This window comes from Phyllostomus hastatus, unplaced genomic scaffold (assembly GCF_019186645.2).
Source record: "Phyllostomus hastatus isolate PE091 unplaced genomic scaffold, TTU_PhHast_1.1 phas_contig_209, whole genome shotgun sequence".
In the NCBI taxonomy this organism is placed as follows: Eukaryota; Metazoa; Chordata; class Mammalia; order Chiroptera; family Phyllostomidae; genus Phyllostomus; species Phyllostomus hastatus.
Window position 1 is genome coordinate 4,435,466 of NW_025333735.1, and position 19,658 is coordinate 4,455,123.

The following is a 19,658-nucleotide window of genomic DNA, read 5'->3' on the forward strand; positions in this document are numbered from 1 at the left end:
TGTATGAGAGCCTCCAAAACTTCCTTTCCTTGTGGCACAGTGATTGGTAGTTGTTGGGATGAGGACTGCTCTGACAGCTTGGGTTCCTATGTGACCGTCATATGTGGGGCCACCCTGCCAGTCTTCAGCTGGTATGTAGCATGATCAAGAAATAGATCTTAGTTGTTCAAGTCCTTGATATTTGGGGGTTGTTTATTATTGCAACAATATGTGGTCTGTATCATCCAATAAAGATTTTTTTATGGGTTTTGAGAACTAAAAAGTCATATAGAAGGATAGCAGGTGTGGAAGTGGGTGGGGTGAGCCAGAAGCCCCAAAGCATGAGCTTACCAAGCATGAGCTTGGAGCTTACCAAGGACAGTCTTCATGAGTGTGTGCAACTCTAATGCCAGGACTTAGGCACAGAGGAGAGAGGGGTTGAGATCTCCTGCCTCCTCCCCCGACTTCAGAAAACTGACCCACTGTCACAAGTATATATGTACATTGTGAAACATGTTTGTTCTACTTTTGGTCAGTGTGCAAACAGTAATTTAAAAATCAATGTAGAAAATAAATACAGTGCATAGAAAACCAGGATTTAGAAAAAAGAACCATGTTGGAGGGCTTAAGGATTTTTTTTACTACCACAGAAAATAGTACATTTCCCCATTCCCTCCACACCATGCATGTTTACATTCATACATTCCTGCATACCTGTATGTATGTATACACATAGTACAAGGTCTGTCCAGAAAGTATCCATTCATATACTATGAAAAATGGAGACATTTATTGAAGATACAAGATAGAAGAAATATTGTACATAGGACAATGATGCCTCAGTCCCCTTCAAAGTAGGCACTTTGGGACCTCACACAGTTCTCCCAGTGTCATTAACAACTGCATCACAATGTTCTGTCTGCTCTAGTCGCAGAAGGCACAGAATGAAATTTGCCATTACATGTTTCATGCCAAGATCCTGTGTCAGAATCTTGACACAGTAGATTTTGGAATCTTCAGATCAGCTTCTAGTTCTCACACTGTCAGTTGCAGACCTTTGTTGAATGCAGCCCACACATGTTCAACATTCTCAAGTGTTCTGTTTGTTACAGGCCTTGCAGAACATGGATCACTTTCAACAGATTCTCAACCATCTTGGAAGTGTTTGTGCCACACTTTAATTTGTGGCACACTCATTGCATCATCCCTGAAAGCCTTCTGAATCATCCGAATAGTTTCCACAGAGGAATGTTCAAGTTTCATGCAAAATTTGATGCAGATTCATTGCTCTACTCACTCAGTCATTTTGGATGCTATGGCCACACAGTACACATGCTCACTCAATGGCACCTACTGCCCCCACTGATTAGTAGAGTGAAGTTGCCATTGTTCACACATGTGCATTCCAGTCCACTCTCTTTGGGTGCCAGGTTACATCAATGTTGTGCAAACTTTTCTCATTATATTAACAGTGGCTGGATTTGTTCTGGACAGACCTCATATTTTTATCAGCTCTCCTTGTGATAACCAGTCATTACCCATCTTGAAATGTCACCTTCCCCCGAGGCCTATTGGTATATAATATTTAAAACTGCATCCCTTCTTCTTTTCCACCTGAACTCCTAACCAGCTCTTTTTACCCCTTCACAGGATTTAGCATTTTCTTTGATTTACTTGTTTAATATGTTTACTGTTATTCTCTATCTCCACCACAATGCAGATGCCACAAAGAAAGGAAATTTTATCCATTTTATTCATGGACAATAGGCCTGGTACATAATAGTATTTGTTGACTTGCATGTAGTACCTTTCATGAAGGAGAACAGGAACACTGTCTGGGTATGGATAGCCTAGGTGTTCCCAAAAGAGAGATTAAATCTGATGCAACTTTGTGATCTCAGTCACATTTTTAAACCATAGTTTGATTCGCTTGCTCTCATTCCATAGCTTATAAAATAGTTCCAGTCCAGCAGAATTAAACTTCTTTGTGAAATTTTCAATATATCATGTTAAAGACTGAATTTTGAAGGTAGCACACCATCTAGATGGTATGTGAAAGAGTAAGGGATAATATTAATTAGTGGGAAGGACCATGGGCTTTAGAAACAAACCACTTCATCATCTCCTGTTAGATGTGACTTTGAGTAAGTGACTTAACCACAGAGCCTAAATTTTTCAGTCTTTAAAATTAGAATAACATGTACTGGGACACTTATTGGGTAGGCTAAATATACAAAGTTATGTGAAAATGCCTAGTGCACAGTAGGTACTTGTTTATATTGGCTCTCTTTTCCTTTCCTTCCCCACCATAAAAACAGCTTTTATTACATTTTTATTTAATATTATTTTACATATTTTCAACTTAGTCCTAATTCTAGTTCCCACTGGCTTTCTGTGTTAGATTATTTTAGTAATCTGTGGTACACAGAATTTCACAAAGGTTTCAAAAAGCCGATAGATAGCATTCACTGGGCATGAATTTGGGGGGATTGTTTGGGAAGGTCTGTTTTCCTCATGTGATTTACACAAAAGATGTTTTGTCTTCTGCTTGTTGTCAAAAGTACCAGCAGTGCTATCCTCATGGATTGGCACCTTAGACTTTAGGGCTGGAAAGAATCAATTTTTCCTCTTGCATATTAAGAAATTAAATCATCTGTATGTTAAGTGGCAGAGTAAGGGATAATAAATAATTTAAAATGACTTCTTGTTCATTGTTCTTTCTACCGTATGATACTTTCACATAAATGAAACACAAAATTTGATGGTTTTTATTATTAACATGATAATGTTGGTTCAGACTTCTATCACACACATTTAACTTCTTGAATTTGTCTCCACCATGCACAGAGCACTAAAGGGTATGCATAAAACCACGTGTCCCTTGTGCTGCCCCCAGCCACAGAGGCCCACTGCCACCCTGTGCATATAGTCCTTACATTCTTCTATCATTTTCACCAAATGTAAACTTTCATGTGCTTTACTTTTTTCACTTAAAAATGTAAAAGTAATATATTGCAAATGGTGTGTATTTACTTCTCACAACTCCATGACCATCCCTGCTTATTCTCAGCTACTATTAATTAATTGCTTGATTTTTAAATTCATGTACAAGTGCTTATTGAGCATGGTGTCAGACCCTGTTCTGGCCTCTGAGTGGAGGAGTGAAGATGATGGAAGAAAACTGCTGCTGGCGTGGAGCTTACCCTCCTAGGTTGTGATTGGTGAGACAATAAGGGTACAAATAATAATCTCTATAATACACCAGAAAAGGGAGATATGAATTTCTTCAGACGTACTTAGGGGAAGGCAAAAGTAGAAATTTATCTGGACTTTAAATGATGAGTAAAGTTCAACAGGAATTGAAATGAGAAGTGTGCTGTGGCACGCCTCATTGTTGTTTCAGTCTGGTGTAGCTGTTTTGCATGGTGGCACTTGAAATTCTGCATTCAAAGTTACCATTGGTTCGAAATTTTGGAAAATTGATTCCTTTTGGAAATAGTTTCCTTTTTAAAATTAAAAAAAAATTTTAGATTTTATTTATTCATTTTTAGAGAGAGAGGAAGGGAGAGAGAAAGACAGGGAGAGAAACATCAGTGTGTGGTTGCCTCTCACATGCCCCCAAGTGGGGGCCTGGCCCGCAACCCAGGCATGTGCTCTGGCTGGGAATTGAACCGGCAACCCTTTGGTTCATAGGCCGGCACTCAATCCACTGAGTCACAGTAGCCAGGGCTGGAAATAATTTCTTTATTTGCAGAATAATACTGTTTCTTTGTCTTAGAAATTAGTGTCTGTTGATCTCCTATTTTTTTCCCCAATTTGTTTATTTGAACTAGACATGAAGGTTTTTATATGTGATTTCAACCTATTTGACCTTTTTTAATGTAAGAGTTTTGCTCTTTAGTTTCTTCCTTGCCATTTTGTATGTGTATATTTGCTTCAGTACCATAAGGTGCTTACCACAGAGGTTGTCAGCCTTGGCTGCACACTAGTCCTTTGGAGAGCTTTAAAATGCTGATGCCTGGGCCCCACCAGCATCTGGGGTGTGACCTCAGCACCAGGATTTTTAAAAGCTCCTCAGGTGATTCAACTTTGCAGCTAAGCTTAAGAAGCCATTGGTTTAAAGTATTTCGGAAGTAACTGAAACATGCTTTCCACTTTTGGAAAGTAGGTAACCGTGGCTTATATGAGTGTTGTGATCAATCTGCCATCTCAAGTCTCATCCTTAGAATAAAGTGAAATGATTAGAATTGGGATGGTAGAATCCAGTCCTTGACTTCATTAAAGCACTGTAATTGCTATTCACCAAACCATGAGTGGAATTAAAGCATATACAAGTATATGGATAGAATAATTTTAAGGCCTTTAAATTCCTGTGTGGAATGACAGAAGGGATAATAGTTCTTTGGAGCTCAATGCAGATCAGAGTTCTATGGCTTATTGTTTGTCAGAAATTAACAGATCTGTTTTTAGAGCCTATAACAAATACTAATTTATGTTAGTATAGTTGGGCAAACATTGTTTTCAAACTCTTGTTGCTTTGTCACCTACTTTCACTGTAATAAGTACTCTGTTACCATAAGAGGATCTTTGTTTACTCCAGTAACAAGATGTTGGACAAGGACTTGTAAACTCAAATAGTTGCCTCCCTGGGGTATCAGAGAGCTTCCAAAAATAAATCGATCTGAACTTTAGAGTTTTCCTTGCTTTTATTCTGAGAAGAAATCTAGTCTATTTCCAGCTTGGAATTGGGAGCCGAGATCAGGTTCGGGATATTTGCTGTCATTTCACTGTTTGTTTTGATGTGTTGTGAATTCCCAGAATACACCCACATTTGTAGTATGAACAACAGTAGGGCTACAAACTTCTTTTATGTCTATATGACATACTAGTATGGTGTCTGAAAATAGTGGGGCTTAGTGAAGAGATGGATATGATAATCAGAATTCAGATCCTAGGTTTTCCATTTATAAGCTGTTACCTTGATTTATTTAACTTGTTTAACCTTAGTTTTCATATCTGGAAAACTGGTGGAAATGATACTTAAGTTGTAGGTTTGTTAATGAGGTGAAATAGTTTAGATTCTTAACACAGTACCTGCCCACAGTTGGTCTGTAATAAATAATCTTTCTATAGTTTTGAGATTGAATTATTCTAGAGAATTATTCTAGTAAAAATGATGCCTGAGAACAAACTAAGCTCAAAATTTTTAAAATAATAAATCTTATTAATAATTACTATTTGAGGTGGTATATATGAGTCATATTTTATGTATCTGAATTCCTGAATGTTTCTGAATTTCTAATAAACTTGATGCTCTCCTGATAAAGGTGTTGATGCATGTGTGCCTTTGTTTATTGTGAAAGGTTTTATGTTTTTTCATTATATTTAGAGGCATGTTTCAAGGATTCAGAGATTCTTACAATTTAAAGGGAGAAATTGGAAAGTTGACAGTATAGACTAGGCAGTAAAGTGTAGCAAAGGCATCAGTACCTGTGTGCATGGATGCAGAATGAATATCTAAGTGAAGTGTAATATAAGGAAGGTTGGAGTGTAACCAACTCAAATGAAATCATTCATTTAAAAAATGGTTATTTCATTCCTTCGTGCACCCAAATAAGATCATCATCATAATGACTCCCCCTGTTTTCTACCTCTTACAACTTGTTCTCATTTTTAAAGGCACAATTCAGATTTGGTTTATTTTATAAAGTCTACCGGCCCCTCTCCCCCATCACACTCCAGGGACACGAATCATGTTTCTCTGCAGTCTGTCAGCATGCAGCCTCTCCCTGACACTTCTTTTACCCTTTCATTTTCAAAGAACTTAAGTTCATGGCACTAGATTGAGGGTTGTTCTGGGTCCCACTGGCTTTGACATCAGAGAGAGATTCATTTTAATCTCCATTTTGTCACTTATTTTCTTTGTAAAGATTTCTCCTTTCTGTGTTCAATTTACTTATCTCTAAGACTGCGATACAAACTTCTATCTCATAGTTTTGTTGAAAGGTTAAATGGTGTCAGTGGCCTAAGTAAATGTTGAGTAAATGGTAGTGAATGTTGTTATTGTATGTAAATATGATACTTGACTTAAACCTCCACTTCTAAACTGAACTTTTTAGGACAGAGAACCATCACTTGGCATTTAGCATACGGTTTAATAAATTAACATTTGTTAATTGATTACATTAACTTTCATTTTTTACTTGACTTTTAAAAAGTATTGGCAGATGTCAAAATAGTTCATAAAAACTCTTTTCTAAGTGACTTTGTTTTAAAATCCCTACAGATACCTTCTTTTCCCATAACTTCACTGTCCTGAAACCTGAGTATTCCACCAAGATAACATGATAGGAATGTTCAGTGGTTCAGAGCCATATCCTACTTAGACTCATGTAGGCCGTCCAGATTTCCTGAGAGCTCGGTACAGGGACACGCTGCTTGCTGATCGGCACAAGCAATAATGCCATCTCTGCCTCAAGAAAGAGGTAAGCGGACTGACTTAATCACATTGCAAAATATAAATATAGAGCATCACTGCTGATTATTTTTAAGAATGAAAAATTAATTGGGGACCCTTAAGAACTAGAACTTAAAATTTTACATTTTGGGGGAGGGCATTTGTGTTCGCTGGTGTGGGATTTTTGTTATTTCAATGATATTTTGTTGTTTTACATTTCTTTTAAAGTTATTCAGGGACCCTCTCCCCTGGATCTGAGTACAGATCTGTCTTATCAAAGCACTATGAAGAGGAAAGTCAGAAAGAAGAAAAAGAAGGGAATAATCACAGCAAATGTGGCTGGGACCAAGTTTGAAATTGGTAGGTCTCCTAAGAATCATGAGATTTCCATACTTCTTTTCAAAACTAATTTGATGTTGAAAACAATGTAGAAATTCAGAGAGATAATCATCTTTTATGAATGTAGGTTTAAATGCCTTCTATAAAATTTTATGAGATACTTAAAATGTCGATAATCAAATAAAACATGAGTATAAACTAAAAACTTTAGTTATTAATGTGATTTTGATTAAACTTAATGTTAAAATTGAGTATAAAATAATATGAGCATTAAACAGATTAAAATATTAACTATAAAATGAACAGTATAAAATTTTAGATTTTTATTAAACAAAGAGTCCCCGACTTAAAGAATAGAGTAAAAACACATTTCTCTCTTTTAAAAAATTTGTTTGAAGATGCTGTTGCTATTTATTATTAATGAAATTCTAATTTTCATGTGTAAATAGTATCTGCAGTGTAGAGAACAGATAAGAGGAATTTATTACTTGAAATTAATGTACTTTTGCCCAGTGTTGCAAACTCATTATCAATAGCAAGGACTCAAATAATATTCCTCTTTTCTTAATTATTTTGCATTAAAAGAGTTGAGGAAAATCATATGAAATCCAAGGATGTTAATATTTTTACCCTTATTAATCATTGAGAATCTCATTTTTATTTCCAGTAATTCACTGAAGCTCATCAACAATCAATGGAATACTTCAGTGCAGTTGAGGTTCTTCAGTACTCTATTCCAGCTGTTTTCAACCTTTTTCATCTCATGTCCTGCATAAAGTAATTACTAAAATTCTGTGGCACACCAAAAATATGTTATAGTTTTGGCCGATCTGACAAAAAAAACGAGGTATAATTTTGATGCATTTGCACCAGATGGATATTTTGTTGGCTGTTGCCATTTTCTAAAAATTGACAATCTAAGGGAAAAGAAGCCAGCGCCCCTGACTAAATAGTAAAGTTTTGCAAGTTTTAACAATTCTTGCAGCACACCAGTGCGCCACAGCACATTGGTTGAAACTTGCTGCTCTATTCCAACAGGTGTTCCTCAGAGGAAAAGACTTTAAGCATGTTGGTGTGAGTGGGTGAGATGTGAAAGGTTCAGGGTTTATTTCAGCCTGTTTTCCAGAGTGAACAAACAAGAGTAAGGTGTCTGTTGTAAAAGTGATTGATGGGTGGTGTTAACTTATCCTTTTACTTTTAAAGTTCTTGTGGGGTTCGTGGGACACCTTGATTGAAAGGCGAGTGTTTTAAGTGCAGTTCTGTCTCAGTTTCCTAGGAAGTGTTTAGAGGGCTAAAGTTGCATTAGTATTCTTCATGTTGATCCTGGTTCCATTTCTCTCATCAGGGTCTTGCCAGTTATTTCTGAGGGGCCCAGACATTGTGTCTCGTACTCAGGAATAGGTCTGCTCCTAAGCTGCTGTTCTGGCCTCACCCTTGCTTTTGGCCAGTGGGCCCCAGGCTGTGGTGCACCCACCCTCCCTATGAACTCTAGGGGGCACAGCAGCTCCTGAGCCCTCAGGATGCCAGAGCCAGTTGGTGGTTTGTGGCAGAGGACCAGCCCTTTCCCAACCCTCAGACATTGTCACTGGGCCTTCAGAACAACCCAAGTTGTACTGAGCCTCTGATGAATCACAGCAACATCAGCCCAGCAGCCCCCTTCCCAACTTCATCCACCTCTCATCACTGCCCTCCTTTACAAAGCCTGTGTCCTAGGCACTGTTGCATGAAAAGTTCTTTTTTCCCTCGGCCAAGAAACAAACATGAGTCCCCAGGACTTGAGACCAATAGGTGTTTGCTCATCAGTGTCATACTTGAGCCAAATAATTCAGACAATTGGTCGCTTTTTATCATTCCTCCTCACATATTGGATACCAGTTAAACATTTAAAAATAAAACACTGAAGCACTGCTATGTAGTTAGAATTTTGTTGGAACCTAAAATTTATCCTAAGTATTTTGCTTATCTTTATTGTAGATTAGGCTGGACTTGAAATTAATTGGAAGAAGAATATCAATGTCAATTATCATATCTAAATCAGAGAAGAGCCTATAGTTTGTACTAAAAAGCAGCTTTTCTCTGAGTATAAATTCTTTTCAGTAATATTAGTGAATTTGGGACAGATAAGAGAACCAGTTTTTTAATATGTGCAGTGAAATCTGCTTTATTATTTTCTGCTCTTACTTAGTCAACATGCTGACTTGATTTTCACCGCTAAAAATAATTTGAACTAGGGAGGTAGAAAGTATAGCTTAGGTCAATGATATATAATGATCAGGGGCTATTTTTCCTTTTCCCTTTCGTACCTAGCCCAAGGTCATGCAAAAGCCAAGGAAGTACGTTTTCCTGGGAGATGTGTCGTCTCAGCTGTGCATGTGTTTTCCTTGTGCCAAGAGTAACACTGACCTTTTTAACAGTGTTGTGTACCTGTTCAAACTTAGGAACTGATGCTAAGGATTGTGGGTGCAACCTAAAAACCATTCACAGTTACTTTTAATTATGATTTGGCATTAGATAAATTGCTGTAACTCAAAATAAGCTTATGCTGTAACTAATGGATATTTTCCCAATGAAACACTTTCAGCTAAAATTTATATATGTACATGAAAGAGTGTTTTCCCATTGAATATATTGCTGAGGTATTTTAATTTTGCTTTAACTTAATAATTTACTTGCAGTTCGTTTAGTAATAGATGAAATGGGATTTCTGAAAACTCCAGATGAGGATGAAACAAGTAACCTTATATGGTGTGATTCTGCAGTACAGCAGGAGAAGATTGCAGAGCTGCAAAATTATCAGGTGGGGAATCAATCATGACCAATGATTGGCTATTAGGGAAGTTAAGTGAATTCCCTTATACTTTTCCTTAAATAGGGTTCTTAATGTGTTGACATACTAAATTTCAGTCCTAACTTACCTGAATAGCCTGTTATCTAGTTGCACTGACTGAACATGAAGCCTCTATCCTTTCAGATGTAAATTTAACATCTTTCCATGTTTAAGAACACATTGATAGAAGTAAACTTTTCCTAGACCGGTGTTTTGCATTATGCTTACAGATGAGTGATGTGGGATAGATTGCATAGAGAGATCATGATGTGGAAATAACCTGCAATGTCAGTTATATATCTGGCTTCATTCTTTTATGTTTAGGATGTGATACAAACTTAAATTTAAAAAGTCAAATGCATGGAATTTTAGACAGTTAACTTTGTATAGTTCTTCATCTGTTATTTTGGATGGTAATACAGATTTTATTATAGGGAACAAATAAGTACACTTTTACCAGTTTTTATGCAATGCTTATCTGTATGAATATAGTACATCTAGAATGCCAAAATTAATTTCAACAATGAATTACCAGTTATTCAACACAGAAAATTATAATGTCTATCTGATCACCCTTTTCTGATTTCTTTAAAATTATGCAATTTTATTTTCTGATTATGATAGATTCTTTTATTCATCATAGGTCATTTAATTTAAATATTTTACATTAATAGTTGTCCATTTTTTAAGACATGAAAACTTAAAGGTTGGTGGTAACTGTATTATAGTATAAATGAATGTGTTAATTAAGTCAATGAGAATATTAACATTTACCTTTTTATTTTCCAGAGGATCAACCATTTCCCAGGAATGGGGGAGATCTGTAGGAAGGATTTCTTAGCAAGAAATATGACCAAGTAATCTTCATTTTCTTGTAATAGAATAGCTCTGTTAGAAATTTACATTTTGAATATTATAGCGCTATCTTTCACAAAGTCATATTGATTTGAAATGATATTTTGATGGAAGAGAGAGAATTTTAGCACTAGGAAGGTCTTAAAAGTTCTCTGATTCCATTCCTGCACTTTGGGAAGGTGGTAACGGAGGTCAGAGCAGCGTCTTGCACAAAGTCAAACAAGTCGTGAACAGCAGAGATGGATCAGGATCTTGGTTTACATAATCTGAGGGTTCTTTCTACTTTTTATTCAATATGTACTTACTCATTTTCAGTTAAACCTTGCAGGAACTCATTTGTTGCATTATTGCCATGTGTGCATATGTGTGTTCACATACCGGTTACTGAATGTCTAATATGTGCCAGGCACTGCAGGGGGCATGTGTGTGCACATACCCACACCTAGACCACATACAGACAGGGTCAGGCAAAAATAGGTTTACAGGTGTGAGTATGCAAGACAGTTTATTCTTGTACTCTTTGTTAATTATTGTATTATTTTTCATACAAACAACTGTAGACCTACTTTTGTGCCCCCGGTATATGCCCACCCAAGGATACACATACACATATATTTGTTTCTGAGACCACTGTTTAGAGTAACTATCTGCTTTCATGGGAAAAACTGTTCACAGGTACTCAAGCACTGAATAAACTGTAGAATTTTTATGCAGTTTATATTTCTATTGATTAGATTTTTTTAGTTTTAGAAAGTTGAGTGATAAATTGAGAAAATAATTTTAAAAAGTGATCACTTTCATAGAGAAAGGTTAGTAAAGTTGTGTGTGTAATTAAAGAAATATTTGCATGTATCCATGTGAAAGTTTATATATTCATTTACTCAACAAATATTTTTGAATGTCTATTTTAGCCTCTAGAGACTAGTAGCTTTGGAGTAAACAAGATAAATAAGGTGTAGTGTCTGTTTAGCACTGAACAAATAATTCTGCATGTCTATTTTATGTCCCAACTCTGAAGTAAACAAGATAAATAAGGCCTGTTCCCTGCCTAGGGTGCACATTCTAATAAGGGAGGAAGACTGACACACACAGTACAGCTTGGTGGTGCCGCGTGAGAGGTCGCGTCTGTGTATGGCGAGGTAACAAAGGTCGTAGGAGGGGTTTTTGGGAGGATCAGAGAAGGCTTCCTGAGAAGTTATATAAATATGAGATAGGCATTGAAAAGTGTGTAGGATTTCAGCCTTTGAGAAGAAGGTAAGGGACTGACAGCAAAGACAGCAGCAAGAGAGACTTATGCAACATGATATGTTTGAGGAACTTTATGCAGTTTCTATGGTTATATAGGAAGTAAGGAGAGTCAGCCTGAGATGATGCTGGAGGTAATGCAATGGCAGGCAGTGCACGCCATGCCATTGTTTTTTATTTAATCACTTATTCTTTAATATCTTTAACTACTCCAGGCACTTCTGTTTATCCTGAGAGAAATGAGTCATTTAATAGGTTTAAGCAGGGAAAGAATGTGTTTTAGATTTCTTGGTGGCAGCATAGATAACAGGTTCAATGAAGGTAGGACTGGAGGGAGAAAGCCCTGGAGAGGATGATTGTTAACATCCAGGTGAGAATTAATGAGCAGCTGATAAGCCAAACAAGAGATAGAGTGGGAATGGGGAAGAGAAAATATATCTGGAAAATATTGGGTTGACTAAAAGTCTGTTTAGTTATTTTCCATAAAGTAAAATATACATTTTTTCATTTTCATCAATAACTTTGTTGATTTGGACATTTTGAGTATGTTGGTTATCTCCTGCTATTGACTTCTAGTGGGTAGAGGCCAGGGCTGCTGCTGAATATCTTCCCATGCATAAGACAGCCCACAGCAAAGAATTATTTGGCCAAAAATGTCAGTAGTCCCAAGAAAAGTTGCAAATGACCTTTGACACATTCCATCAGTCACAGCACCTTCTCATACACTGCACAAATCTTTGTTTGTGTTTCAGTTGCCATCTTATTGAAAAAAAAAAGCTAAATGAATTTTTTGGCCAACCCAATCTGAAGGATATAGCCTTTATAGGACTTGAAAACCGCTATGATGTGAGAATAAAGGGGAGAAAGAGAGAAGTTTCCAAGATGACTCCTAGGTATCTGGCTTAGGATATTGTGTAGGCATTATAATTTATTAACATAAAAATTCCAGGAAGAATGTATTTAAGAGGAAAGGGAGTTACCTCTGTAAAGTTTTGAATATGTACTTTATTTAAGTCATTTATTTTCACTTAACACATGTTTATTAAATACATGGGGGCTCCCCCCCCCCCACTCACAACTGGAAGCATCCTCTGGAGGGTGGGCCTTTTGTAGTAGTGACCTACAAAAGGTCACTGTTGTAGGTCACTACTGTTGTAGGCCACTACTACAAAAGGCCCTGCTAGGGCATGGAGTGCACTTCCCCTGCTAGGTCACTGTTCTAGGAACCCACTTGTATCAGTGTACCAGCCGGAGCTGTTGTGAAGGGCTGTGTTCAGCTTCAGTGAATTTTTTTGTAATACTCTTTCAGTGCATTTGCCCATTTCATGATGGGTGATTTACCAGTGCACCTGGCCATGCTGCTCTGAGTGTTCAGCAGTTTTTGACCAAAAATGGCATGACCCTGGTGCCCTACCCTCCCTATTTACCTGATCTTACTCTGAGTGACTTTTTTTTGTTTCCCTGGGTGAAAAAAGTCCTCAGAGGAAAATGTTTTGCTGATGTGAAAGAGATGAAACACAAACAGCAGATGCACTAAAATGTGTCAGAACTGACAAGTTCAAAAACTGTTTTGAGCAGTGGAAAAACTGTCTTGATAGGTGTATTGTATCAGATGGAGAGTACTTTGAAGGTGATTAAAGTTTAAACACATAAGACTAAATACATGATATTTTATAAATAAATATTTTGGCACTGTGCTAGGCTCTGAGTACAGAAGTAGACTTATGGCTTTTACATCTTTGGATTGCAACTTTGTGGTAAGTGTTACAAAGTTCTAAATCAGTGTGTAGTGAAGGACTTCTAACTAAAGGAGGCACTGGAGAGTTTTTCTGAAGTGACACGGAAGCTGAAGTATAAATGGCGAGTACAAGTTCTGATGAAGATGGCAGGTAGCAGCCTCTGGGCAGGAAGAACAGCATGGGCCAAGGTCATGTGGTAAGAGAAAGCGTGAATAGTCAACCTACTGAAGTAAAGCCAAGAGTGGTTGGAACACAGAAATTTTGATGGTGGGAGAGAGATTAGCTGAAGAGTGATTATGGTCTTCATTCTAAAATGCCAAAGAAGAGGAGAGGGTGATGAAGTTAGTGATGTGATCAGATTTGCTGTTTCAAAGGGTCATTCTGGCTGCTTTGTAGAGAACAGAAATCTGTGTGGTTGGGAGAGGCAAGGGGTTTAATGTATACCCCTTAGACTCATTAGTAGGCTACTGCAAAAGGGCAATTTCCCATTCTATAGACCCATGGAATTCTCCTTAAGAAAAAAATAATCTAAAAAATTGACCTGGAAATATAAAAAAGTTGTATAAGTCCTATGTTTAATGTACTTTAGTAAATCCATGACAGAGCAATGAGCAGAAGTTATCTCTGATTCCCAAATTCCTAAGCAAGACCAAATGTCTCTTTTGAAGCTGCACATTTTTACATGAAATGATTTGTATTAGATTACCTAAATGTAGTAAAGTATTTCTCTTGAATATACGTGTGCTTTAATTTTTTCCAAATATATTTGAAAGAATGTTATTCATAAATACTATCTGGTCATTTCAAACTATATTGTTCTAATTAAAGCTTTAGCTTGATCTAATGTTATGTCATTGTTAAAAATATAAGTATATTGAAAGGTTTTGGAAATAGAAACAAAGTATTAGCATTGTTATTGTGTTTCCTTTAGATGTGTTTCACACCAGCCAGTGTTAGCCTGTTTTAAACCGAGATTATTTAGCTTGTTGATTATTCTGGGTTTGACACATAGAATTGGTGATTGTATCCCTTCTTATGATGAAAACATAACTTTTCTACATGGTTCGTTTGAAGGAATGCTTGAAATATGGTAACCGTGTGAACTTCCAGTTGTGGAGACCAAGTGCCTTATGTATTTTGAACTCCCAGTCTTAGAATGTAGGCTTTTCCTCTCTGCCTACTGCATACTATGGCTCCATTTTAGTTTTGTGCAAATTTTATTTGGGGACAATATCTGCTCATATATAAAAGACTTGCATACACTTATAAAATTTAATACCTTTTTTGAAACAATCAGATTTTCTTTAGTAGATATTTTAAAATATTTTTCCTAATTAATTTTTATTGGGAATCAATATATACAAAATAGTTAATATTTGTAATTCACAAAACTAAACATTTTAAACAGAGTATGATCTTTAAGTTGCATATCAAATAGGCAGTCTGATTTGTAGCAAATACAAGAATATTAGGACATATGTTGAAGCCATGAAACCACATGCATAAGCGCATATAGTTCATATAAACAAAACCTCTACTGACTCAAGGCTTCACAGTTTTCTCAGAAAAGGAGTTAAACTCCAGAAAACACTGGAGTAAGAGGCAATCAGAACTCTGCCTAGGGATGAAGCAGAGACTATAAGTCGTCTTTAAAGAAGCAGTATAAATGGCACCTGGCCATGGGCTATTTCTTGCTGCCCATCTCCCTTCTTGAGGCTGAGTTAGTGACACTTCCACATTATTTTGAATTAATGCCTTTATTACACCTATCATATTGTATTTAATTAATAACCTGTATGCAAATTCCTTAAGGAAGAGACCATATTAACTTAATATCCCCAGTGCCTAGCACATAGTATGTACTCAAATATGTTTGATCTGCTAATATGTAAATTAGTACATAGGATAGAGGGCTGTGTCTATTTTTTTCACTGATGTATTCCCAGTGTTTAGAATAGTACCTAACACATAGTAAGTGCTTAATAGACATTTGCTCAATGAATCAAAAAATGAATAGAGGGATTTAAATCCTTCTAGTAAATGTCAGTATCACAGAAAGAAAATTTAGACAAGTTTGAATAGAAATTATTGTAATATTAGCTCTAAATTACAGAATGATCAAGTCACGGCCTCTGGACTATACCTTTGTTCCTCGAACATGGATCTTCCCTGCTGAATATACTCAATTCCAGAACTATCTGAAAGAATTGAAGAAAAAAAGAAAGCAGAAAACTTTCATAGTAAAACCAGCTAATGGTGCAATGGGTCATGGGTAGGTATTATTCACCTGCAATATATTTTAAAAAAATGGAGGTTGGGGAGACTCTGCGAGCATTCACTCATGCTTGAGAACTAATATGACAAGTATAATAAATAGGTTTCTAACTATTGCTTTTTTGGAACTAAATACTTAATAAGTTTTTTTACCCTGCCCTACAAGCTTTGGTAATTCAATTTAAAAATTAAATCAGTAGGTCGTGAGACTTTAATAGGAAACAACAGAATAGAAGGAAAAAAAGATATTTTCTATTTTTTAAATAAAAAATTTACATTCATAATAATTTTAGAGTAATCCTAAAGAATAAAATTCAGTGGATACCACTGAGCTAAATTGCCTTGGAGAAAGAAATGGGAAGGGAGTTACTTTTACATGTATCTTTGCTTTACAAATAAGTTTTTATCTTTATGTAGCCATGGTAATTGGTTGTAAATGAGAACACATCAAGCTAAAATACCAAGAACTAGACATGTTAGCTGAGAATAGATTATAGAAAAATATATTCCAGTTTGCTTTCGCTTATGTTAGTTTTCTGCAATGTACTTTTTTAAAAAAGTGGCTGAGTCTGATTTTAATAAAAACACGTCATTTTAATCTTTTGTTTAAAACATGGGGAAAAAGGTATTGGAAATGTAACTGCCAGGTAAATTGTTGTTCAACAAATTTCCCTTTAACTTGCAATTTTAATTTAATCAGACACTGTTTATAACTGTGGTTCAACAAATTTTTCTTTAACTTTCAATTATAATTTAATCACATTGTTTATAACTGTGGTTTAAAAATTTAAAAATTAAACCTGTAGTATTAGTGGGAATTAGTATTTTAGTTGCTTAATGTAAAGTTGGTTTGTTGTATACTAGTTTCAAAGGAAAATTTTGGATGGTGTAATTGAAGTTCACATTTTCTCAATTTTAATGTTGAAATTAATATTAAAATTTACATTTATATGTATTTACACTTACAGGTAAAACATTATGTGTAAGTATTAATCAGATTTGACAACAGTATAAAAACTAGCTGAAAAAGCATGCTGTTTTTACTGGGCTGCGAGGGCTTAGCTCATGTATTGGAGTGAATCAGTCAAGGACACCTCTGTCTTCTGTGGAATGTGTCCATTGCCTTGCCCATCTTTTGTTTGGTTGTCTTCTCCATTACTGTAAGTGGGGTATTGAAGAATCCAACTGTTATTGTTGGGCTGTCTCCTTTCAATTCTACTAGTTTTTGCTTTACATGTTTTGGAGCTCTGTTGTTAGGTGCTTATACATTTATAATTATTATATGTTATTGATGCATTGACTTTTTAAAAAATTTTATATACTTTTTTTGTCTTTGTAATAATTTTTATTTTAAAGTCTGTTTTGTTTGGTACTAGTATAGCCACTTCAGATTTCTTTTGGTTGCTCTTTGCATGAAATATCTTTTCCGTTTGTTCATGTTCAACCTATTTGAGACTTTAAAATGAATCTCTTGTAGACAGCATATAGTTGGACCATGTTTTTTTTAGTATATTCTGCCAAATCTTGCTTTTCAATAGGAGAGTTAATCTATTTTTACTTAAGTAATTACTGATAAGGAAAGACTTATTTCTGCCATTTTGCTATTTGTGTTCTGTATATTTTACATATATAGGTTTTATTCCTCAATACCTCTGTGTCTGCCTTCTTGTGTATTAAATAGTTTTCTAATATAACAATTTTATTTCCCACTTTTTACTATGAATTTTTTGATTTTTTAAATGGTTGTCCTGGGATTATAATTCACATCTCAATTTGTAGCAGTCTTGTTTGGATTAATATCAATTTAATTTCAGTAGTTAAAAAAAACTGCTCCTGTGTATCTCTGCCTCCTTTTATTGTCACAAATTACATCATGCACACTGTGTGCCCATTGACACAGATTTACAGTTACTGTTTTACACAGTCGTGTTTTAAATAACATAGGAGGAATGAGGCATTACAAACCTAACCTACACTAATAGTGACTTTTACATTTACCAGGAGTCACCTTTAGGGGTGATCTGTATTTGATTTGAGTTACTGTCTAGTGTCCTTTTGTTTCAACCCGAAGGATTTTCCTTAACGGTTCCTGTAGGCCAGGTGTCATAGCAACCAACTCTCTCAGCTGTTGTATATCTGGGAATGTCTTAATTTGTTCTTTAATTTTAGATAGTTTTGCCAGGTGTAGAATTCTTGGTTAATAGTTATTTTTTTTCTTTTCCTCTTAGCTCTCTGAATATGTTGTTTTCCTGTCTTTAGCCTATATTGTTTCTGTCATGATATCAGTTGTTTGTCTTATTAAGGATCCCTGGAACATGATAAATAATCTTAATCTTGCTACTTTCCAGACTCTTTGCTTTGGCTTTTGATAGTTTGATTATATGTCTCAGTGTGGATCTCTTTCAGTTTATCCTATTTGGAGTTCACTGAGCTTCTTGGATGGGTAGGCTATTATGTTTTTATGAATTGGGAAGTCTTCAGGCATTAATTCTTCAAATATTCTTCCTGCCCGTTTCTCCCTCTCTTGTTTTTTTGAGACTATTATGTGTGTGTTAGTATTCTTGATGGTATTCCTCGGAACTTTTAAACTGTTCAGTTTTCTTGTTGTTCCTCAGACTAGTTAATCTTGATTGACTGTCTTCAAGTTTTGTTTCTTTTCTTGCCTTCCTAAATCTTTTTAGCTCCCTAATGAAATTGTTGTTTTGTTATTGTGCTTTTCAACTTCAGAGTTTCTGTTTGGATTCTCTCTCCCACCCTCTAAAAATAATTTCTATTTGTATTAACATTCTCAGTTTGGTGATATGACATTCTCATGGTTTCCTTTAGCTTTTAACAGATTTAAAATAGTAGGTTTAAATAGTTGATTGTTCAGTAAAATCATTGTCTGGGTTTCCTTATGAACTGTTTCTATTAATTGATAACTTTCCCGTTTGGGGTGATACTTTCTTTTTTCTTTGTATGACTCATATTTTTTTTGTTGAAAACTGAACATTTTGAATATTATAATGTAGCAAATCTGGAAATCAGCTTCTCTCCCTGCTGTAGGATATTTTTGTCACTGTTCATGATTATAGTTATTTGTTTAGTAGCTTTCTGAAATAATTTTGTAAAGTTTGCATTTTTTGTTGTACATGGCCACTGAAGTTCCTGTACTCTCAGGTCAGTAGTCAGCTACTAATTTGATAGAGATTTTCTTAAACACTTTGAACGTACCCCTCAATACAGATTGCCCAGTCTTTTCAGATGGGCCGTGTGTGTGTTAGTACCGGAACATGCCTTCTGTACTCAACTAGGCAATTTATGACTTTACATTAGCCTCTACTTCCTACTTGTGGAGAGCCTGATGGTTAGCCAGAGATAAGAGCTTTGGGCCTTCCAGGTATTTTCTGAGCCTTTTGGATTCCTAGAAATATGCCAGAACTTTTCAAAGCCCCTATTTCCCAAAGATTCATTCTTTTCTCCCAATCTTTTCTCCCAATCTTTTCTCCCAATATTTTTAGTTGATCTGTTGTTTTCCCCAATGGTCATTTTGTTGTCCTAGAGAGCAGGGACTAATACATTTGTCTTTTAAGTATTCTCCATAATTGCCTCCCCAAGTAGCTGCCTCAGCCCTGAGAGACTTCCCAGTTAGGCAAGGTAAAAAAGCAAGTACTTAGAGGTCCTGCAGAAGAGCCACCACACAGGCCTAAAAAAAGAGACAAGCATAAGAATAAGGTCCAGTCTGCTCCCCCTAGAACCAGTACCTATACTGGAAACATGGTTTGTTATGCGAGGCCACTGCTGAACGGGGGAGGTGGGGTTTGGGGGGTGGTACCAGAGTAAGTTAAAACACCAGAAAGCTGTTTTACATAGATTCAGCTGCTTTTTTTTGTCTTTGTTGTTATAATCTTTTATAACCTTTTATTTTTCAGAATTCCAGAAAAGTTGATTCTGATAATTTTTT

The 19,658-nt window shown here is 35.8% G+C and overlaps 1 protein-coding gene across 1 annotated transcript in view; it reads left to right on the plus strand.

Annotated features, from left to right (window-relative positions):
• The window catches only part of TTLL7 (tubulin tyrosine ligase like 7), a 138,846-nt gene that overhangs the window by 39,602 nt on the left and 79,586 nt on the right, over positions 1 to 19,658 (plus strand). Inside the window, exons 2-6 of the mRNA XM_045835619.1 lie at positions 6,266 to 6,464; positions 6,665 to 6,796; positions 9,451 to 9,572; positions 10,392 to 10,459; positions 15,555 to 15,713. Of these exons, the coding sequence (XP_045691575.1) occupies positions 6,440 to 6,464; positions 6,665 to 6,796; positions 9,451 to 9,572; positions 10,392 to 10,459; positions 15,555 to 15,713 (506 nt within the window). The 5' untranslated portion in view covers positions 6,266 to 6,439. The remainder of the gene's footprint in view (positions 1 to 6,265; positions 6,465 to 6,664; positions 6,797 to 9,450; positions 9,573 to 10,391; positions 10,460 to 15,554; positions 15,714 to 19,658) is intronic.